General features: G+C 58.0%; 1 protein-coding gene across 8 annotated transcripts in view; it reads right to left on the reverse strand.

Annotated features, from left to right (window-relative positions):
- LOC120394370 (maestro heat-like repeat-containing protein family member 1) overlaps positions 1–21,731 on the reverse strand; it is a 47,159-nt gene that overhangs the window by 13,300 nt on the left and 12,128 nt on the right. For 5 of the 8 annotated variants that reach the window (XM_039518594.1, XM_039518595.1, XM_039518596.1 and 2 more), the window contains 27 exons: positions 21,248–21,343; positions 19,834–19,984; positions 19,572–19,627; positions 18,702–18,843; positions 18,205–18,254; positions 17,774–17,881; positions 17,496–17,612; positions 17,163–17,288; positions 16,266–16,412; positions 15,191–15,310; positions 14,445–14,524; positions 13,825–13,963; positions 13,081–13,176; positions 12,476–12,580; positions 12,232–12,358; positions 11,759–11,853; positions 11,370–11,519; positions 10,412–10,566; positions 8,631–8,787; positions 8,375–8,541; positions 7,577–7,708; positions 7,328–7,442; positions 6,812–6,967; positions 6,446–6,628; positions 5,936–6,088; positions 4,965–5,099; positions 4,435–4,504 (listed from right to left, as the gene is read on the reverse strand). In XM_039518594.1, coding sequence (XP_039374528.1) covers positions 4,435–4,504; positions 4,965–5,099; positions 5,936–6,088; positions 6,446–6,628; positions 6,812–6,967; positions 7,328–7,442; positions 7,577–7,708; positions 8,375–8,541; positions 8,631–8,787; positions 10,412–10,566; positions 11,370–11,519; positions 11,759–11,853; positions 12,232–12,358; positions 12,476–12,580; positions 13,081–13,176; positions 13,825–13,963; positions 14,445–14,524; positions 15,191–15,310; positions 16,266–16,412; positions 17,163–17,288; positions 17,496–17,612; positions 17,774–17,881; positions 18,205–18,254; positions 18,702–18,843; positions 19,572–19,627; positions 19,834–19,984; positions 21,248–21,343 — 3,328 coding nt within the window. Of the gene's footprint in view, positions 1–3,691; positions 3,738–4,434; positions 4,505–4,964; positions 5,100–5,935; positions 6,089–6,445; positions 6,629–6,811; positions 6,968–7,327; positions 7,443–7,576; positions 7,709–8,374; positions 8,542–8,630; positions 8,788–10,411; positions 10,567–11,369; positions 11,520–11,758; positions 11,854–12,231; positions 12,359–12,475; positions 12,581–13,080; positions 13,177–13,824; positions 13,964–14,444; positions 14,525–15,190; positions 15,311–16,265; positions 16,413–17,162; positions 17,289–17,495; positions 17,613–17,773; positions 17,882–18,204; positions 18,255–18,701; positions 18,844–19,571; positions 19,628–19,833; positions 19,985–21,247; positions 21,344–21,731 lie in introns of those variants that run through there. The other 3 variants (XM_039518600.1, XM_039518597.1, XM_039518599.1) reach the window with 3 other exon arrangements.

Genomic DNA, 21,731 nt, shown 5'->3' on the forward strand with positions numbered 1-21,731 from the left:
CAAGACTAAGACATCGCCATTAGCATACAGAATGAAGAACAGAGACAAGTCCCTTAGCCCCATCTGCATGAAAGATGGGACAGGGAGACATCTCAATTTGCATACAGAATGGAGAACAGAGAACCACACTGAACTCTGGGACCACAAAAAGCAGGGACGCACTGCATCATGGGAATCTCTGCTCCAGATGTTAATGAACCTATGCCTGCCCACACCCAGCTCAGCAGTCATCAGACCAATTCTAGTAAGGAATCCTTGACTGATGTCCAAAATACTGAAGCAGCCTAGTTGCACTGTGAGCTCCCTGGAAGAAAACATCTCCCATAGCCAAGAGTGATCAGCTCCTATTGTCTAGCCCAGGGGTCGGCAACCTGTCAGAAGTGGTGTGTTGTCTTCATTTATTCACTCTAATTTAAGGTTTTGTGTGCCAGTAATACATCTTAATGTTTTTAGAAGGTCTCTTTCTATAAATCTATAATATATAACTAAACTATTGTTGTATGTAAAGTAAATAAGGGTTTTAAAATGTTTAAGAAGCTTCATTTAAAATTAAATTAAAATGCAGAGCCCCCCAGAGCAGTGGCCAGGACCTGGGCAGTGTGACTGCCACTGAAAATCAGCTCATGTGCTGACTTTGGCATGTGTGCCATAGGTTGCCTACCCCTGGTCTAGCCTAAAGAAAACCCTTGAATCATCACTTTACCTAGAAACAAATCTAGTGTTCTCCCTTGAATCATTGTATTTTCTCTACAAAAACCCCTACTCACCCTCCAGCAAGTGTTCTGATGCATAGACCCAAGCTCTGCATCAGTTCCACTGGGACTCCATCTCCTGACTGGTCGTGCTGGGGGCTCTGCCTGTCTCCTGCCCTCAGGACCCTGAACTACCACCATCACCTGGGAACCCCGACCAGTTCAAGCTTCAGGGAGCGGTGAGATCCCCTTCTCTCTCTCTCTCTCTCTCTCTTTTCCTCTCTACCTTAGGTATTAACCTTTAATTATGTATGTTCTGTTGCTTTAGCCCTCCTTGTGTAGTGATCTCTATTATTCAATAAATAACTTGTATGGTTAAGCTGGTTGCTTCTCTCTCTTTCTTTTATGTTATTAGCTTCCCCCATTCACTCTACACAGGGCCGGCTCCAGACCCCAGCTCGCCAAGCAGGTGCGTGGGGCGGCATTGTTGGAGCAGGGCGGCATTTGTCTCCGGCGGACCTTCCGCAGTCATGCCTGCGGGAGGTCCACCGGAGCCCCGGGATGAGCGGACCTGCCGCAGGCATGACTGCGGAGGGTCCCCTCTTCCCGCGGCTCCGCTTGACCTCCCGCAGGCATGACTGCGGCGGGTGCGCTGGTCCCGCGGCTCGGACGGAGCTCCCACAGGCATGCCTGCGGATGCTCCACCAGAGCCGCGGGACCACGGGACCGTCCGCACGCCCTTCTGCCCCGGCCATGGGACCGGGGAAGGGCGGCGCGAGCGGCGCAACGCGCCGCCCTGCTTGGAGCGGCGGAATTTCTAGAGCCGCCCCTGACTCTACAGCAACACTTCTTTTACCTAAGCTAAAGATCCCTGCGGCGCTCAAAATCCTGTGGGGTTTGCTCATCCATTAGGTTACTGCCAGTACAATTGTGATGTGAGAGTGGGGATAGGGTTGTGCTGAATCTAGGACACATTAGGGTAACAGTTTGAAAGTGCTGCTTGACCCAGTCCATGGAGCCCAGGGGCATAGAAGGAGAGGCAGCTTGAAAGTGCTGCTTCATCCAGCCCTAGATTCCCTCCATCCAGCTCCATTTCTTGGTGTTGTCCGGCTGTGTCTTTGTAAAACAGGCTGGCGGAAAATTGCGTGGCGAGAATGTCATCGCTGTAATTGAGCATCGATTCTAGAAAGGCCCTGTAAGGGTAACAGTTGTTGCTTTGGCTTATGAGGCAGTCTCCCAGCGTGACATCCAACTGACTGAAAATAGAGGCCACGGGGTAATTCACCAGGCCCACTGCGGCGTCCTTGGTGAGTTCAGTTCCGTCTCCCTTTACAATCTTGCAACACAGGTACAGCAGTGTGTTGTTTAAATCCATATCATCTATGCCATTCCCTGCTATAAAAAAGTCAATGGGGGCAGACTCCGTAAACGGCCAATAGAGGCGGCACTTCAGTGTAGATGCTTTTCTCGATTCTGGTCTGTGCAGGGGCTGTTTGGAACAAGTCTAGTTCAGATTTGATGCACTCTTCAGATCCGCAGCGAACAAAAGCCATGTTCATTAAAATCTCTCTCTTTTACCAGGCAGAGACCATCTCCTCTTTCGCCCAGGCTTCCTCTTGGACTTTCGCTTATTGCCGGCCCTGTGTGTCAAAGCCCTTCTTTAAAAGGGTTTTGGGGGACCTGTGCATCGCGGGTATGAGGCATTTCTCTTTCTCTTCCTTCTTTTAATGTACATCATCCCCAATCCTTCCTGTGAGGCTGTATTCCCCACCTTCTCCAGAACAGCGCAGCAGACATGACCTACCAACCACATCTTTAGCTATGTTTTGAGCAGCAGTTTTTACGTGGGGTTTAATAATCTCTAGCCCCTTCCTCAAAAGCGGTACGGCCTTTCAAAAGAGGCTACGAAATATTCCACCCACACCAGCCCCGTACGTTATGGGAGCCCCGTGATATCCAGGAAGGGCGTATCCAGCCTGGGCTTTGTAATAGTTCCTGTAGATGGTGGGGTGGTCGTAATTTTTTAAGATCGCCAGAATAGCGTTTTGCTTTTTAGAAACTTGCTCTCTCTCTGCGGATGCAGATGCAGCTTGACGATCACCTTGCTGAAGCGAAATGAGACACGTCTGTTCTGATCTGTCTTTATTTCAGTGGTGATGGTGTCGATGTGGTGTTTACTGACAGGGACGTAATGAGGCTTCTTGGGTTGACTGCCACCTCTACAGGTATTTAAGCACCAGGCCTGGGATACCTGCTCAGCACCTGGCTGGGTTCTGCCTAGTGAGCAGCTGGCAGGGTCAGCCTCTGACAGAACTAATGCCCATGAGCATAGCTGGGGCTGGGATGGAGTGCGGGGGGGGGTCAGCTGCTCTGTGTGTGCAGGAGCTCTCGGAGCTGCCACTTGCAGGGGGCTGGCAGCAATCCTTGGGAAAGATGGTTAGTGCTGGGTCTGCAACACGCTTTCCTGGCATATACCAAGCTGGGTTCTGCAGAGTTAGCACCAAATAAGGCTCGGATCAACCCCCAGCCTCGCCCTTGGCTGGGGCTGCTCAGAGTCCCTGCCGGCGGCACCGCAGCTCGTGAGGGAGTAGGGGGAAAGTCTCCTCCAGCAGCTGGGTCTCCCATGGGAGGTTGTTTCCCTCCCTCTTGTGGAGTCCACCCCCTCCCTGCTTGCCACGGCCCCCTGCCTGCCAAGAACGACTCACTTCTGACTTCCAGACCCTGCTGACCAGCTATGGCTTCTGCCCAGGCCAAGATGGCAACACCTCATGGGGCAGGGAGGTTCACACTATGGCTGGGGAGGGGATACCCCAGAACCAGCCCCGAGGGTTTTCTCCCTCCTCCTACACTCTGCAGGTCACTCCAACTGGGTTCCGGCTCCCAGCCACCGTGCGATGTGGCTGCTGCCCCCTGCCCCTAGAACCCCTCCCTGATTTCCCCCCGCCCCTCCTCCCAGCACAGCACTACCCCTCAGCTGGGACTTACAGCAGGGCGGGCGGTCCAAGCCTGCTGCTCTTCTCTGGCTTCAATTCTCCATCATGTATCCTAAGGGAGGCAGGTGGGCCTGGTTATTTAACAGCATGCAGGGTGACAGCCACCACTTGTATTTCTGTCCTTCAAGGTGTCCCCGGCCCCCAATCCACCCGGGCAGAGGAGGGGAAGGAGCTGGGTGGAGAGTCAGTCTCCAAGATTATTGGGATCATTTTGCCTTTGGCCTCATGCCCCACAAAGGCCAGGAGAGAGGTGTTGTGCACACAAGCCCCACTGGGAGTTGGCATGAAGCACAGTGTGGCAGAGCTGTGGCTCTTTGCCAGCATGGCTGGTGGTAGCTGGGGTGGGCAGAGCTGGGGCTTCCTGTGAATCTCTGCCCTCCCTGTACAGGCTGCAGGGGGACCTGGCTGGGGCCAGTGCCTCGGGGGTGGGGGGATGGGGACCAGGGTGAGACCTTTGCGAGGGAGGATCTCTCCCTCAGGCCTGCTCCTGCTGCAGGTGTTGGGCTTGTCCAGGGCCAGGACGGAGAGACACTGTGGCCACAGAGCCCTCCCGCATCTGGCTGCAGGGAGTCTTGGTTCCCGCTTTGTCCCAGGGAGGTGGGAAGGTGTGTGGGGGGAGGCGGGTGTGTGTGTGTGCAGGCAGAGGCGGCCAGCCCCTCCCCCAGTTGGCAGTGTGCATGTGGCACTGGGCCCCAGGCTCATGGGGCAGGGAGGGATAATAGGAAGTAGAGCTCCAGCTCTTTTCTTACCGATCAGCTGTTGGGCAGCTGCTGCTCTCAGGGCAGCCTTCTTGCTCAGCCTCCCTGGGCAGTCCTGGAGCTGGGAAGCCAAGAACCCAGTTAGTCCCAAGCCACACATCCTCCCCAGGCTGAGGGGAGCTGCCTGCTAGGGAGGTGAGGAACCCCTGGCTGCCAGAGCCCTCTCCCCCTTGACTCCTCCCATGGGACAGAGCTGACTTGTAGGGGAGCCATCCGCAAGGGCGGGGGAGGGCTGAGTCAATGGGGGGCAGCACCTTGTAAGGGGTGGCCATTCTTGGGGTGGGCGGGGAGCGCGCGGGTTTTTTGGGGGGTTTTGGTTCAGTAGGGGAGAGGTTTTTTGTTGTTTTTGTTTCGGGGGCGTGGCGCTTGGGGGAGGGTGTTTCGGGGGGGCGGCGCTCTTTTTTTTTTGCTTGGGGCGGCAAAAAAGTTAGAGTCGGCCCTGCCTGGAGCAGGGAAATGCTCTGTGCCTAGGTCCTCCCACCACCCAGTCCTGCAGGGCCCACGCCCCAGAGCTCACTCACCAGGGTCCTGCAGGCTTCGCTCAGGAAGGTGGGGATGGCGGGGGCCGCTCCCTCGGCCAGCTGGCTCCGCACGAGTGTGCGCAGGGGCTGGTAGCTCAGGAAGGGTGCGCAGTGCAGCAATGCCACCCTGCACGCCTGCCGGAGAGGGCGAGAAGGGAGCTGGGTGAGTTTCCCTGAGCGCAAGGGGCTGCCAACTCGCAGGCTCTGCATGGCTTGGGGAGACTCCGCTGTGCCGGAGCAGCAAGGAGCCAGCTCTTTGCAGAACCTCCTCTGGCCTGATGGTTGTTCCCTAGGCCCCCACAGCCCCCATCTCCAGCTTGGCTGGGTTGAGAGGAGCCAGGCCCGAGTGCTGGGGCCGGAGAGGGACACTCCTGGAGCAGGGAAGGGGCCATTCCCTGGGGGTCCCTGTTAAGTGGTTAACAGCACTGCCCGGTGTCCAACATACTTGGCCTCCCCTCAATCCCAGGCACTACTGGGGGCTGCTACTCGGCGGAGGGGAGATTGCTGCAGGAGGCTGGTCATTCCCAGGCAGGAGCTAGCACACAGGTGAGGGCAGGGCAGCAGCAGTGGAGACCCAGTTGGCCTCAGCGACCTGCCCTTCCCTGAGGCCCTGCTTGGGTTAGGTCACTTGCTAGGGGCCAGAGATAGACCTGGGCCTGGCCACTAAACAGGGCAGGCTGTAAAATGGAGCCACGGCCTCGGAGAGGCTGGCTGGGCAGGGAGGCTGGAGGTGCCTGTGGGGAATGGAGGAGGAGAAGGAAACCTCACAGATCTACCCCACAGCTACACTCTGAGGGCTGGCAGAGCTCTGTGGGGTGGGGGAGGGCTGGATTAGTGGGGGGTCCTGGGTGCCACAGGGCAGCACTGAAGAGATCTGGGGCTTGGAGGGGGGAGTTTGCACCACCCTTGCCATGTTGTTCGAATGCCCCCAGCAGCCACCCCTGCCCCTATGAGCCCTCAGCTGCACTCACCTGGGCCACCTGGGGGTCCCCGTCTTGTAGGCGGATCAGCAGCGTCCCCATGCTCTTCTCCACCTCAGCCCCGAAGCGGGATGACCTCTTGGAAACAAACTTGCTGAGCTGGCCAAAGAGCTCGATGGAGGCCCGCCTCAGGCTGCTGTTCTCCTGCAGACAGGGGGTTCAGGGTGGTTAGAGGGGACAGGCTGAGGCCCTCACATGCTTTGGGAATCAGCCTGGCCGCTGCAGAGCCCGGAGAGGTTTCAGCTAGTTCAAACGACAGGACAATTCTCTGCAAACTCCTCTCCTTCCTGCTGGGCCCCAGGGCTGCCGAACAATTGTGGGCCCAGGGCCCAAGAATGGTTCTATCCCTGCCTCCCCTGGCAGAGGAGCTGAGCTGCCCCACAAATGCAGGAATGTGCCTGCCTCGGACACTGAGTCCCCTCCGTGTGAGGTCAGGTCCTGACCATCTCCCCCTGTGGGGTGTCCTATAGCACCCTGGGGCCTGCCCTGCTTGGTACTTACATCCTCAAAGAATGTTCTCGCCTGCATGGCCAGCGGAATGGCAACATGCGCCTTCAGAGGCGCCTTGGGGTCCCGCAGCATCCAGCAGAGCCCTTCCGTCGCGTCCAGAATGGCGCAGGGGTCGCAGGATTGGCATACGCCGTGGACAAAGCTCGCCAGAATCTGGTCTTGCTTCTTCCTGACCTGCAGACAAGGGGTTGGATGCCGCTCGGTGAGTAACCATCTGTCAGCCTGAGTGTAACCACAGTCCGGTCAAGTCAGCCTACAGCCCAGTCTTCTCCATAGGAGCCATAGGCTGAGGAGAAGGGAAACCAGGAGCTTCCTATCCAGCCTTCTCTGCCTAGTATCCTGCCATTCCAGACCCACCTTGTCCGGGAACGCGGTCACTGCGTTCCTGAGGCCATGCAGGGCTCTGCCACGAATGTGGATGTTGCTGTCCTGCGTCTGCTGCAGCATGGCCTTCAGCACCTGCTTCCGCATGGCCTTGGGCTCGTTTTCCATCAGCAGGGGGCTGCCGAGGAACTAAAGGGAAGGAAAGGAGCTGTCAGAGAGGGCTGGGCGAGGCCAGTGGGTCCTAGCCCGGCAGGAGCAAGGGCAAGGGAGTATGATCAGGGCCCAGGAGGTGACTTAGATCCGTACCGACTGCTGTTCACGAGGGCCTGGCTTCAGCTGAGCTTAACGGAAGTGATATGTGCAGGGCAGAGCGCTCCCTCTGGTTCCAGTGGGGTGCTCCCAAACCCCACCACAGATCCCCCAGCAGAGGGATTAATTTACAAACAATACACCACCAGGACCGTTTCTCATTAGCTGACCAGCTATTGGCCCCCTGTTCCATCATCTTCTGGGCCTGGTTAACCCTTCCCCCTGGTCCTCCAGGCTCACCTCTGCGAACAGGGCAGTGCAGGCCATGCGTTCACCCTCCTGGCTGGCCTGCAGGCTGGGAAGGAGAAGCTGTGGGATGCTCTTCAGGGCCAGGTTTGGGTGGCTCACTATGGCTCTGGGAGAGAACAAGAGCTCATGTTGATGTGTGCATGACAGCCCTGCACATGCTGGAATCCGGCCCGGTCCCGGCCACCCCCTTCCATCTCTGCCCCACTGCGAGAACGTGACTCCTCCAGCCTCTGTCCTCACCTGCTAAGGAGAGTGAACCCCTCGGGCTGGGCCTCTTCCAGCAGCTGCCAGCCTTGCTCCTGGTCCATTAGTTCCACAGCTGGCTGACTGCCCCTGAGGCGCAGCACCCGTGCCAGGGCCTGCACGGCCATGCTGGGAAGAGAAGGAGGCAGGAGATGGTGATGCGGGGATGCTTGCTCTCTGGGCGGGGTGGGGGCCTGGCTGCAGCACTCCCTTGCTGCAGCACTGAAAGGATCAGGGTGGGAATAGATGCTGCCCCACTTCTGCCTTTGGTTCTCCCCCCGCAACTGTGGGGGCGGGGGGGGTGTCTGCAGATGTGACCTTCGCTCTCCTCCAAAGATGTGAAAATTGCCCCTCCCCCCAGGATACTCACCCTGGGGAGAAAAGTACAGGCAGTGCCCCCTGCTGTCCTGAGCCCTGCCCCCCAGGGCCCACTGCAGAAAAGGGATGAAGTGGCTCAGTGACAGGCCCGGCCTGTCCAAAGCCTTCAAAGCAGACAGTAAATAGAGACAGCAGCCAGCTCTGCCCTGCTCCCCAGCTCTGCTCCCCCTGCCCCCTGGCTCAGCTCCCTCATCACCCTGCTGAGCTGCCCACTCTGAGGAGCTCTCTGGCTCCCTGAGTACCCAGGGGCAGCTCTGCCTGCTCCTCAGCACAAGAAACCTGACTGATCTGAACCCTCGGTCCCCCGAAGGCGTTGGGGGTCCCTGGACAACGAGGGTCCAAGCAGGAAGCTTCCCCCTCCTAGGGGCTAGCACAGACACTACGTGAGTGCTGGGATCCATCAGCCCCACACATTACCTGCGTGGACTGGTGTCACTGGGCCGGTCCTGCTGGACTCCTAAGAGGTGTTGTGCCGGGGGGCAGGCGATGGCAAGGAAGCAAGAGGCGAACAGGTCGTCCTCGCATCCCTCCAGGGTGTCCCCTTGCCCCAAGGCCCCGATCAGCTCCCACAGGCCGTATATGGTCTGGAAGGGAAAAGATACAGTCAGAAGACCGTGGCAGTGCGCAGAATGGAGCCAGGAAAGGGGGCTGAATGCCAGCGATGGGAACTTACCGTCGGGGGCAGCCGGGCTGGCTGGGGGCAGCTCCTGTCCTGGGTCTGTCCAGGGTTAGCCCAGCCCTTCTCCGGGCTGTCGTCCAGCAGGATGTGGAGTACCTCCCTGGTTAGCATGGGGTCTGCACCCAGGAACCTCCAGATGGCCTTGATGTGGCTGTGACGGACAGGGGGACAGGCAGGTAAGGAATTAACACAGAGGACGGGCTGTCACGGAGTGTGGGGGAGTCCGGCTCTGCACCCCTCTTCCTGGGACTCAAAGTGTCTCTCAGCCAGTCAGTAAAACAGAAGGTTTATTGGACAACAGGAATGCAGGATACAGCAGAGCTTGGAAATACAGCCAGGACCCCGCAAACTGGTCCTTCTGGGGGTGCAGGGAGCTTAGTTCCCAGCTTGGGATTCCCAGCACTGCACCCCCCAGCCCCAAACCGAAACTGGCCCAACCCTCTCCAGCCGGCTCTCTGCCTTTGCTGCCTTTGACTAGCTTCCCTGGCCAAGGTGTTGACCTCCCCTCCCGCCTGCCTAGCTCAGGTTACAGGCTCAGGTATTGTCCATCACCTAAAGTCCTCCCCGGCTCTCCCATCCCCCACACAGACAGTCCCTACTCCATCACACGGGCCCAGCTGGGATACACTGGGGATGACGCCCTCTGAGGGGCGATGGGCCAGAAGCAGCAGGTTGAGCCTGCCGGTGGCTGACCTCAAGGCCCTTCAGGCCCTGGCCAGCCCTAAGGGGTTCATACCCTCCTGCCTGGGCGCTGCCAGGGGGCGCTGGGTCACAGCAAGGGCTGGGCGGACGTGGCCAGACTCACTTCTCCCAGCTGGGGGGCCCCCTCCCTCCCTTGCTGCCTTCTCCTGATGGGAACCAGAGGGGCTGGGGTTAGAGCCCCCATGGGGGAAAGCAGTGACTCCAGGCTCAGGGGTGGGGGCTGGTGTGAGGAGGTGGCCACCCTTGCGGGGGGCTCGTGCTAGGTGCTGAGCTGGATCTCCTCAGCTCGGGGGCAGAGATGGGGGCTGCAGGCAAGGAGAGGAGGAGCTCCTTCCCCATGGGGAAGGGGGCAGGGGGTTCAGGAGGAACAAGGCTCCAGTTCTGGCCACGCCATGGCTCTGGGGTAGGGGGGTTTGGAGAAGGCTGTAAAATGGGCTCCGTGCTTGTCGGCTCTGGGCAGGATGCAGGGAAGGCACTGCTGGCCCTGGGGAACCTGGCAGGCTGGTGAATCAGAGAAGACCAGCCTCTAGGGGTGGGATGAGGTGTCTAAAAGTGTGCGGGGATGGGGAAGGGACCAGGCTGGGATTTCAGGGGGGAGAGGGCATTTCCCAGCTGGAGGGAGGGGGTGCCCCTGCGGGACATGCTCAGTGTAGGGGCGTCTGTGGGGAGCGATGTAGTTAGGCTGGCCCCTCTCCTGCCTCAGCCTGTAGGGAGGACCTGCCGGGAGCAGGGGGCCATGCTGACAGAGGGGGTGACCCTGCTCACATGGGGTCTCTCCTGGTCTGTGTTGTGATGAGGGGCCCTGCAAGACTGTTCTGGCCTCCAGCCAGCTAAGCCATTGGGTGACAGCTGTGTTAGGAATAGCTCTGGAGCCCTCCAAGGGACAGGGAGCCCTTCAAGGGACAGCGAGGCTAATGGTTATCGCACGCTGGGGCAGGGCTGTTCCCTGGGGGCCTGTGTGCAAGGGGAGGGTTTGTCCTGCATGTAACCATGGTGCTGTGGAGTGACCCCATTAAGGGGGGCTCGGAGGCTGGAGGGGGGTGTTCTATCTTTTCCCCAGGGCCGGCACTCACTGTTTGTAAGGCCAGGGCATCTTCAGGAGGATGTTGACTGCGGTCTTGGTGTGCTGCCTGGCCAGTAGGTGGAGGATGTCTCTTGTCCCATCACTCAGCCGCTCTCCCCGGGGTGGGCTCAGTGTGTAGGAAAGAGCGGCTTGGAGATCCTGCACCTGTGGAAGCAAAGCAGGGGCTGAGACCCTACTCCTGCTGTGGGTGGCTGGCAGGCAAGGGCCAGGAGGAGCTGGTCAGGCTCAGAAACAAGTCAACAGTCCCATGGCCTGGTGGAGGCCGTGGATAAACTCTCCTAGTGAGTGACCAAGCCAAGGAGGGTTCTGGGTTTGGTACCTTGAAACCTCCACCTGTGATCCAGCTCCGTAGCACTAAGGGTCCCTTGGAGGGACACAGGGCCAGCGGTTAGGTGGATCACGGGCCTGCAGAGGGCGCGCCGATGGCTGCAGAGCTAATTTCCGACAGAGACCAGCAGGAGGCGCCGCAGGGGTGAACCCACATTGCTACAGTCCCAATCCCACTGCCCAGTGACACCCCACCCCCCGGATATCCCGGCTGTACCTCCCCTTGTGACAGCACACCTGGGCTGCTTCAGCACCAGAGTGGGATCTAAACGTCTGGGATGCATTTCCATGCCCTACGTCAATCTGTGTCCACTGGGCAAAGAGTCAGTGGACACCGGGGATGCCACTGCAGACTCTGTTCCCCCAGCTGAGGGATGGGTCTGGAAATAGGGCACATTTTCCAAGGAGTGAGCTGGGCAAGCCAGACTCCTGGGATCGAAGCCTGCAAAGGATTACAGGGCCGTGCCTAGAGTCCGCCCGGCAGACAGGGCATGGATGGGTCCCATTGATCAATGATGGTAAGAACGGACGTCCCCCCTCCACATCCTCCCTCAGGCCCCAGGAATTCTAGGCACGGGGCAAGATGGAGCTGCCCGAGATGGCCAATGCCCAGCCATTACTTGGCCCTGTAGCTCTGATTTCTGCTGTCTCAGCACCGCCTCCATGACGCCCGCCAGCTGCTCAGCACACTCCCCCTTCTCCAGCAGGCCCACCAGCAGGGTGAAGCTGAAGGGCATGAGGTCACGGGACTGCAGGTGTTCCGCGATGAGCTGCAGGGAAAGGCACAGGCCGAGTGTGAGCAGTGAGCCCCGGCCCGGGGAGGTGGGTTTGCTCTTCAGGGAACGGGGACAGAGGCACTGGCAGCCTGTGCCCAGGGCTATGTGAGTGGGCATTGGAACCCATACCCAGGAATTTCCATCTGCCGGCTCCTCATCGAGGGAAGGAGACAATAACCCCTCCCTTTCCCATGTGTGTGTCTGTCTCTCCAGCCACAGTCTCTTTTACTCACCATAGCAACATGGGCAGGGCTCTCTCTGCAGCTGGCATCCTGCTGTGTCTTGCTCAGCACAGTCAACAACGCCCCTGTCTTGCTGTACACGACGGCTGCACGAGAAACCAGCAGCGCTCAGGCAGAGCTCTCAGGCCAGATTCTTCCCCCTTCCCGTCAAGCCAGGGCAGAGGTGCCAAAGAGCCAGACTCTGGGCGCAGCTGGGGTGAGCTCTCAGCTGGCTCCTGGGCCAACTGCCCACCTAGAAGGTGTGTTGGGGTGGGGTGAGATCAGGGGAGGTCCCAGATGATCCCAGGCATCTGGTGAAGGGCAGATACCAGGTCGGCCCAGTAGGTACCAACCCACATCTGCTCTGTGTCCCCCCTGGTCAGGGCTGCAATGAAGGCGCCATGTTCTCTCTGCAGCTCTGCTCGCCAGGTAACGGCCGGGGCTGTGAAGGCTGAGAAGTGGCGACTGCTTGTGCTCCATCTTACCTGTGCAAGGCGTGAAGAGCCAGTAGAGAGCCTGATATGCCCAGTATCGGGTGGTCTTCTGAGCATCGAAGGCCTGGCTTGTCAGCAGCCCGGCCATGTAGCCCTGCTCCACCATGGGTTTCAGGTCCTAATGGGCCACCAAACAGAAAATCAGGGCATGGGTTGGGGCGAGCCCAGCTCTGTCTGTATCACACCCTCCTCCCCCGTGAATGCTGTGGGGGGTAGCAGGATCTGTGCTGCTCACCTCGGTCATGGCCTTGAATCGATAGAACATGAGGAGCCGGGCGCTGGCTTTCACAGCTCGGCTCCTCTCCTGGGCCCGGGGGGAGCAGATCCATGGCTGCAAGTGCTGGGGAGCAGGGAGAAAGCCGGGTGAGCGGCAGCAATGCCGGGGCAACCCCCAGAACCTGCTTCCCACCCCAGCAGGGAGAGGACATGGAGCATTTAACCCCTTCTCCTCCGCTTCCGGACACTGGAGCTCAGCGCTCCTCTCCTGTCTGGGGGGCGCTGGGACAGGTCTGAGGGTCTTGGGCTCAGCGCTTTCAGGATTCTCCCCATTGATCCTGTGGGGTCGCGGGGCTGTTCCTTCAGGGGCACAGGGGTGCCAACCCAAATTTAGGAGGCCAAAGTGACACCCCTGGAGCAAGACTAGGATTGTCTTGCTTGATCCCAGGGTTGGGTGTATGCCCTGGGGGACTGGCTAGTTCACAGCAGCTGGGAGGCCTGCTCAGCCCCCCCGGGATCAACTGGAGCCTTCCCTCTTGTGGTTCGGGTAGAATCTGAGCAGCCGGCCCATCCCCAGATGGCCAGTGCTAATGGGGCCCTCGCCGTCGCCCCTCCCTATCATACCAGAAACAGCTGCAGTAGAGTGGTGGGGGTCAGGTGCTGTTCCAGGAATGTCTGCAGCACATGATCCAGGCCCTCCCAGGGCAGTTCTTGGAGAGACTGCAGCAGAGAGAAGCAGGGGAGTAAATAGCAAGGGAGGTGGGGTGCATGAGGTAGGGGGACGAGTGGATCCCCCCTGTCTGGAGCCAGGTGCTGTGGTATTTGGGGTCCCTTTACCCAGGTGATACTGATCCCCCTGCACATAGACATGGGTCTCACCTGGACCATGGGCTGCCCTTTCCCAAAGAATCCTTCTTCCCACCCGGGCTCCCCAACCAACACATGTACTGTGCTGGGCTCTGGAGGGAAGGCCTCCTTCCTTCCCCTCTGGAGGGATCCCAGCTGCCCCCAACACCCTGCTGGCTTGTCTTGTGCTGAGCTGTTCATCCCTGCTCCAGCCAATCTCTGTTTCTGTGGCAAGGCGAGTCCATGCATCCATTCTAGCTCCCTGTGCCAAGAAGCCAGGGTAATTCTGTACAGTCTCACAGACACTCACCTCTACAGCTGTCCTCCCTGCCAACCCAACTGCAGAGTTAACTGCATAGCCACTTGTCACCAACCCTTTGGAAAATAAACCAAGGGGCTGGCTTCGGCTGGACACACAGCTCCCTGCATCGGGCCAGGGTCCAGCTACTCAGAACAGGGGTGGCTGAGTTTCCCAGCCAAGGATGCAGTTGGAAGTTGCAGCTTTGTCTATGCCTCACTAACCTCTGCCCGGATAGCGGAGCTCTCTGCCACCTCAGTCCCTCTCAGCTTCACCAGGGCTGGACGCTGAACCATGTAGCTGGTGACACAAGTGCTGATGGTCTCAGCCACCTGCTCCTTAGACAGGTGAGGCTGGAATTTCCTGATTGGAAGGAATGGAGCAGACGGGGCCATTAGAACGGAGACAGGTCCCGGAATGAGTCAGGTTGAGTTTGATGGCAGGAGGGACAGCTCCCACCCTAAGCAGCAGAGCTCCACGAGGCATCTCCAGCAGAGCCACCACCTAGGGAATGGTCCTGTCTGGAGATGCCTATGCCCCCTTGGCCCGGGAGGGTCTCTGCTGGGGAAGCTGCTCTCCGGGGATGATCCTGGGCCCTGCTCTGCGGCTGCATTCACAGCACTACATGCTGACAGGAGGGGATCCCTCTTTCCAGGCAATATGCAGAGATGGGGGCTGGATAAAGTGACCCGGAGGCCGAGGAGGATATGCCCCATTTGTGAGCCACCAGGGAGAAGCATCCTCTGGTTCTTATTGCAACTTGTCCCTCCCTCACTTCCTCTCCCTCCATCTGCCCCTCCCCGGCTGCTGAGCTCCGCAGGTCAGACAGGCCCCATGGACGTACCCTATGTATGAGATGGCCAGCAGGGCACACTTGTGGTCGGGGCTCTGCAGCCGGGTCCGGTCCTTGCCTCTGAGGATCTCCTGCAGCGCAAAGCAGAGGGTCAAAGGCAAAAGAATTTAGGGGAACCTGGTTACTCAGCAAGACATGGAATCGCCAAACACTGTTTGATGCCCCCTCCGAACCTTAGTCCCAGCATGCAGTGCACTGGCGCACGGAGCTGGGCAGATGGCCTGAGAGCGGCCATGTGGCCAGAATGCGCCTAGTTCGCCATTCCTGATGGCACATCTGGAAACTTCAGCATCTGCCACAGAGCAGGGAAGGGGGATCTGTGCAGAGGCGATATTGTGATTGGGAGCATTAGAGGCCTGAACAGCTGAGGTCAAATATTTTGCTGCAAACCAAGGGAGGGCTGCTCCTGTTAACTCCTCAGGATCATGTCCCAGAGTGAAAACCCTTGGAGTTAATCCCCAGGGCACTTTCTGGGTGCCGGGCAGATCCCTCAGAAGTGGGATGGGGAATTGTCCCAGGTTTAAGCAGCATGAATCCGTTAATGGAAAATAGTGTCATCTAATTCCTTGGGCTGGAATCGCATCAGAAGAATCCGGCGTCAGCACTGGCTTTGCAGTGCACAATGTAGAGCCCTGGGCACCTGGTCGCAAACACAGCACATGGCCTTCAACGCCAGATACTCTGGCATGTGCATCTGACCTAGGAACCCCTCCCAGGGCCCCAGGGTGCTCACTCACCAGCAGGGGGGACAGCACGGTGTATGTGTCCTGGCTAACCAAGGGAATCCTGCTCACTTGGGTGACAGCTTCACCCACCAGCACGAGGCTTCTCACAAATGCAGATCTCACCAGCGGGTCCTGGGCTCGCAGGAAGGAGGGGACGAGAACAATGAGGAAACAGCCACAGACAATAGAGAGCTGAGACAAAGGCTACAGGGCAAGTCTCTACAAGGGAGCTGCTGTGCTAGGCTGGATTGCCCTCACGCCTAAGGGAAAGGACCTGGCTTGCCGAGTGGAACATCTTTGCAGTCCCTAGGGGAACATCTCTGGAGATGGGTGCAAGGAATGGGCTGATTTCCAGAGGTGCTGAGCACTTGCAGTTCCCAGAGCTGTCAATGGGCCCTGCGGCTGCTCAGCTCCCCTGACATTCAGGTCGTAATTGTCTGATCTGGGACAGGAATCTGCTGCTCTCTGCAGTTGGCTGGGCTCTCCCTACCAAGGCGTCCATTCGCCAAGGAAAACATTCAGTTAAACCAAACTAGCATCCCCTCTCCTTTTCACTGGGACGCGCATATGGGCATTGGGCGTAGGACTGAACGTCGGCCTCAAACCTCCCATGGCAAGAAAACAACCTAGAGTTATCTCAAAAATCCCCCTTCAGCACCAGAACCTGTCAGCCGGGCTAGGGGCCTGAATCCCTCAGTGCGCCTTTTGTGCCCAGCTACCCCATCGACTGCAGCGTGTGGGGAAACAGGCCCTAAAACTTTCTCTTCTCATCCCTGAGTGCAGCACAAGCCTAGAGGTACCGAAGAGGATACAGTCGTCTCTGGGACAACAGCACCCAGTGATGCTCAGTTACACTCTAACAAGGCCCAGATGGGAGTCCTTCCATTAGCTTCCATGGGCCTGGAATCGGAGAAGAAGCTAATCGAGATGGGGGAGTCACAGAATGGTGCTGTTCTCATGTCTCCTGCCCCTCCTGGGGCAAAGGGCCAGCCCTGGGAGCTGAGTTTATGCAAAGACATAGCTCTGTGCTGCTGTGCACAGCCCGGGGAGGTGCTGCATGGGCGGTCAGGGGAGGGCTCTGACTTACATGTGGGCTCAGAAAATAGTGTTTCCGCATGGGAGACAGGATGTTGTATCCTATGGTCTCTAGGATGAGGTCTGTGGGGCCTGAGTGGACCACGTGCCCATAGGTGAGGAGCAGGAGGCTTCTCAGCTGCTCGATGGAAGCTGGCTCCTGAGAATTGCAAAGGAAAGAGTGAGAAGAAGGGATGGCCTCCAGCAGCTCCTAACTCACAAATGGGGCCAGGGGAGGATTTTTCACCCAGCCGGCTTAGCAACCAAAGGCTGCTCTGCTGAGCTGAATTGCCCAGCTCCCCAGGATTGGGTGGTTGAGGTGACCCGGCAGCTGAAGGGGACACACTAGCAGCTGCTTTAATTCAGCCTAGCTCCAGAGATGTCACTGAGACTACAGTGGACTGCACTGGCCCAGAGAGTTACTGGGAAGGTGATGGTGGTGGTGGTGGTGGTGGTGGTGCGGGAGGGGAGGGGGAATGTCAGACATGCCAGCCCTGGTGAGTCTGCCAGGACGGTCTGTGAAATAGCCCAGTTCAGGGGAAGACCAAGGGTCTGTTCTGCTGAGAAATGTGTCAGCTGGCGCTGATGGCATGGCAGTGTCTTTCTGACCCTCTCTGAGCCTTCTTTATGGGGCTGCGTGGAGCATGTCTGAGCTCCCCAGGAGATACCCTGGAGAGTTTATACAACAGCACCCACCTTCCCCCCTGGATCCACCCCATAGTGCTGTGATTGCAGCTCCATGGAGGAGTAAGGAAAGGGCTCCCTCCACAGAGGCTGAGCCACGGCTTGGAAATTCAGCTCTTTGCTGAACAGGCTTCTGGGAAGCAGGGTCCTCCCTGGCAGGTCACTTTACCTGCAAAGACTGGTGAAGGGATGGATGAAAGAGCAGAGATGCTAGGTGAGACCGTACCTCCAGAGAGCCAGCAGCAGAAGGCTGGAGCTGCACCCTGCTGACGACCTCTTCCCAGTGCTCCAGGATGGCAAAAATCTCATAGAGGTGTTGCCTGGCACACAGCCCAAGCGCTCGGGCGAATCCCTGAGAGACAGAAAGATGGAGGCGGGAAATGCTGAGCAACAAGCCAAGGGGCCAGGATGGGCTCTCAAAGTCATTGCCATGGGCATGGGTATAGGGAAGATCTTTTCAATCCACTGGACTTTGTCCAAGGCAGAACATACCCATGTAGCACCAGGGGATTGACAAGGAATGAGGGATCACTTGACAGCGGAGGAGCAAAGACCTCACCTCTCTTTCCTCTTCTTCTCTGAAATTGACCAGCTCCAGCAGGCGCCATAGCTGGGGCTTGATGCTCTCTGCTGGAGATAACATCAGCCCGGTGCCCCAGCACTTGTAGAGAAAGCTCTGCGAAAGAGACACCATCATGCTGGATGCATTGGGCATGGCCTGGCATGCACAGAGCCCACTGGGTATAGCTGTCGGCTTCACTGGCCCCAAGCTGCCCCTGGGTAGCGACTGCTGTTCTGAACTAGGCACTGAACCCCAATTCCTTCCAGGACACTGACCTTGTCACTGGGCCGCTTATCGCTGTGGGCCAGCTGGCGCCTGATACTGGTGATGAAACAGCCCAGCCAGGTATGGTCCGAGATGAGGAAGAGAAGGTCTTCCAGGAACTGCCAGGGAAAGAAGAGCCAGTTAGAAGCGAGAGGGGCCAAGAAACTGGTCCTCTCAATAGCTCCAGCCAGGAACCCACCACAGCTGGGAGGGGAGGGGAAGAGGGAGTGTGCACTGTCACCCCCCATGTCTCTCGTAACGCTTGTGAATCCTTGTGAGCTGCCCCTGGTGCTTCTCCAATTTTATCTGCTGGACTCAGCCGCTTCCTCTGTCCCCCAATGCAGTGGTGCTGAGAGGCCTCTTAATCCTGCCTCAGCATGGCGGGGCGGGACTAGATGACCTCTTGAGTTCCTTTCCAGCCCTCCATTTCTCTGACCCTTACCTGCAGCAGCTGCTGCTCCCACTCCCTCTGGCAGAAGCAGGTCTTGTGATCTGGAAGAGATGGGCAGGTCAGTTTCCTTTGTGTTTAGACCCTTCTACTGGGGAGCAGCCTGCAACCTGGCTCTTGTTTGGCAGGGGCTGGGGAGGTGCTGCCGACTCATGGGCCCCAGGGGACCCATGGCTCTTTGCAAATCACTGATGGACAACAATCCCTTAATGTGAAATACCCAGGAGTTCTGCTTGCCAAGATCCTTCCCCAGGGGGTGAGGGATCAGATGAAGGTTAGATATGGTCCTGGAAAGGATCCTTCCTGTCTAGGCACGGGGTGGCTGGGCTAGATGAACCCGGAGAATGATCCTAACATGATCCTCTCTGATTCCAAGTTTACACCATCATATTATCCTGGAGTCAGAGGGAGGCCCTGCCCTCTCCCTCTCTAGCCCAGCACCACAGTGTCCCCTCCCTTCGCTCCTGCAAGGGGAGACACTCCCCCCTCACCTTCCACGTAGAGGAGCATTTCGGTCGTGTAGTTATTCCAGTATTGGCCCGAGCCGGCCTGGAACATGCTCATCAGCTGGAAGAGGAGGAACATGGCTGCCCTTCTGACCTGCACCGTCATGCATGAAGACGCACCGAGCACCTGGCGGACAAAGAGGCAGAGGTGGCTGTAGCCCTCCCTTGCAAGGCAGTGTGAGAAGGGAGCTCCCTACAGGCACAGGGGGAGAGCTCAGTGGTGGAGGGAAGGAGACAGCAGGGAGGTGGAGCTGACAACCAGGACAGGACTGAGATGGATATTTCAATTGAGCGGGGACACTCCATGGACCAGCATTTGGCTCCTTCCATCCTCTCACTCCTGGGCTGGCTCTAGCTCAGCTGAAAGGAGACAGGCTTATCCAGAGGCCGTCAGGCAGCTGCTGGGTCAGATCCTGGGCCTAGGTTAGAGCAGCACAAGGGGAGCTTGAAGCAGCCCGAAAGAGGCAGCTGGGCCATAAAGGGAATCCCCAGCTGCCCCTTGGGAAGGGAGGATGCTGGAGGCCAAGGGGCAGGAGGGGGCCTGCACAACAGTCCCTAAGGGCTCATTCCAGCTGGCTTCTATTGGAGCGTCCGAGGGCTGCACTAACTTGTGCTGGGGGCCCTGGTCCAGCCCCAGGATCAGGGCAGCCAGGAAGGTGGCTGCTCAGAGAGCTGGCTGGTTCTGTTAAATGCCGAGAGGCGCTGGGTCGATGTGCAATGACCGCGAGGAATGTGACGAGCCAGCTCCTCCGGGGGCTGTGGGGAGAAGAACCACCACTCTGCATTGCTAGCCAGCTCCAGGAGCGGCCCCTTCCCACTGAGCATAAGGAAACCTCCTGGCTGCGGGTTACTCACCAGCAGCCGAGCCAGCAGTTCCTGGGGTAGACTGGCCCTGGGGCTTGACCGACACCCTGTGAACAGAAAGGGGAGACACCCCATCAGGCTCTGGAGGGATCTTTTGCATTTGTCTCTGAGCTCTATCTGTGCCTTGACGGCTGGCTGTGTCCTTGCAGTGAGCTGGAACCAGAGCCGAGAGCTGATCCCCACCCCCACCTGGGGGCAGACGCCTCTCGCTAGAGAAGGACTAAGAGCGGGTGGATAAAATACTAGGACTCACCTCTGTTCGCCTTGCCGCACTTCCCGGCCAAGGGCAGCCTGCCTTCCTCCTGCAGCCTCTTTACCACCCCGACCGAGGTCTGCAGGAGGAGAGGCAGGGCTGGCCCATGGGCTGCTGGGCTCAGCTGAAGGAGCAGCCCAGGCCATAAAACCTGCAGAGCAGAGAAAAGCCATCTCAATATGGAAATATCCTCTTCCTGCACCAGCTCTCTCTTTCCTACACTAGACGGCACCCCTGGCCTCGCCACCGCCAGCCAGATCTCTCTACCCAGCCTGAACTATGCAGCGATCCCCGCCTCCTCCCCCTTCACACCTGTCAGTGTCTGCCTCCAGCACCAAATCAAGTGACACTTGACTGAGCCCCGCCTTTTGTTGAGTGGAGCATCATCATTGACAGCACCGTATTTCCTAACTCCAGTCCCACTTGGAAAGGCCGTGTTCTCACGGCGTGAACGCAATACACCAGCTTGATCAATAAAGAGGAGACTAGGAAAACCAAAACCATCAAGTGAAACCATGACAGGCGCTCAGGGAGGTTTGAGCTCTGACCTTCCCATCCCCACACAGGCCTGTGCCACTTGAACCACAGATGAAATTGCTGTCTGCTGTGTGGACAAGAGGGGGACTTAACACACACTATGCCAGAGGGTTACACAACTCTTTGCTGGACAGTATAGACTAGTGGAGAGCAGGAACTCCCGGGGGTCTCTCCCCACCTGTAGTAACTAAAGCACGTATCTTTGGCAGGCTCAGTCTGAATGACAGTGTAGCTGAGGGCACAATACTTGGTTCTGCCTTCTTAGAAATGTGGCTGTTAGTCTCAGCTCTGCCTGATGTGACCTTGCGCAACGTAGCTGTTAATTTGTTCAGTGTGGGGAGGGGCTGGCTAATACTTGACTGCTTAGGCTACCGTTCTGAGGCCTGGGTCAGTAATCAGGTCTGTGCAGTGTGTGGAAACCTAAGCGGTAGTCAGCAGAGATGAGATTTGGATGTAGTGTCTCCCAGCTCAGTGGATTCTCCCTTAGGTACCAAGGTAGTGTGGGTGAGAGGCAGGAAGTCCCGGGCTAGGGTTGGCTTTTGCAAAACAAGAATGTGATGGTCGGTATAGACCCCACCCTGTAACAGCCAGGAAAAAGTTAACAAAGGGACCAATGAAGAGGGACTGAGCTATGGAAGCTGCAGAAGCAGCATGACTGACCATGGGATGCTAGAGCGGAAGAGCCCCTGTGACCACTGGTGAGTGTTCCCTGTTCCAAAGAACCAGATCTGGCTCGGATCCAGGGTCCATTTTACCCAACCCCATGATGTTCTGGAGCGGGGAGGCTCAGGTAAATAAGTCAGGTTGCGGCCTGTCTCATGGAAAAGCTCAGACGCAGAGAGGCCTGCGTCCAATGGAGAGGGGCAGGGTCACTTACATTGGCCATTCTGGGGGAATCACCCAGGGACTGCAGGGTGCTGGAGCAGAGGTGGCGGACCTCGAGCTCCATGGTGTGCCTCCCGTCTGCTGCCTCCTGATGGTGAGAAATAAGGGAGACACCAGGGAGATTTAGATTCAGTGGAGACCTCCATGGCACTGTACCTATAGTGGGCATGGCAGGGGGTGAAAATGGGGCTTGAAGGGAAAAGGCACAACCCTGGCTGTGACTGTGCCATAACCAGCCCAGGCTCTGTGTGGAGCCAGTTCTAGGCTCCACCCCTCTGCGTGGTGAAAACCAGACCCATCATGGCTTAGTCTCCTGTAGGGTGGATGATCATGGTGGGGCGAGAGAAGGAGGAAGCCAGGGGTCCTGCCCTCCCAGCGCAAGGGACAGAGCCCAGATGGCAGCTGGGAGAGGGATCAGAGAGAATGGGCTGGGAGGAAAAAACACTGTCTTCTAGTTGTCATCATCTTCCATCAGT

This window comes from Mauremys reevesii, unplaced genomic scaffold (genome assembly GCF_016161935.1).
Source record: "Mauremys reevesii isolate NIE-2019 unplaced genomic scaffold, ASM1616193v1 Contig52, whole genome shotgun sequence".
Lineage (NCBI taxonomy): Eukaryota > Metazoa > Chordata > Testudines > Geoemydidae > Mauremys > Mauremys reevesii.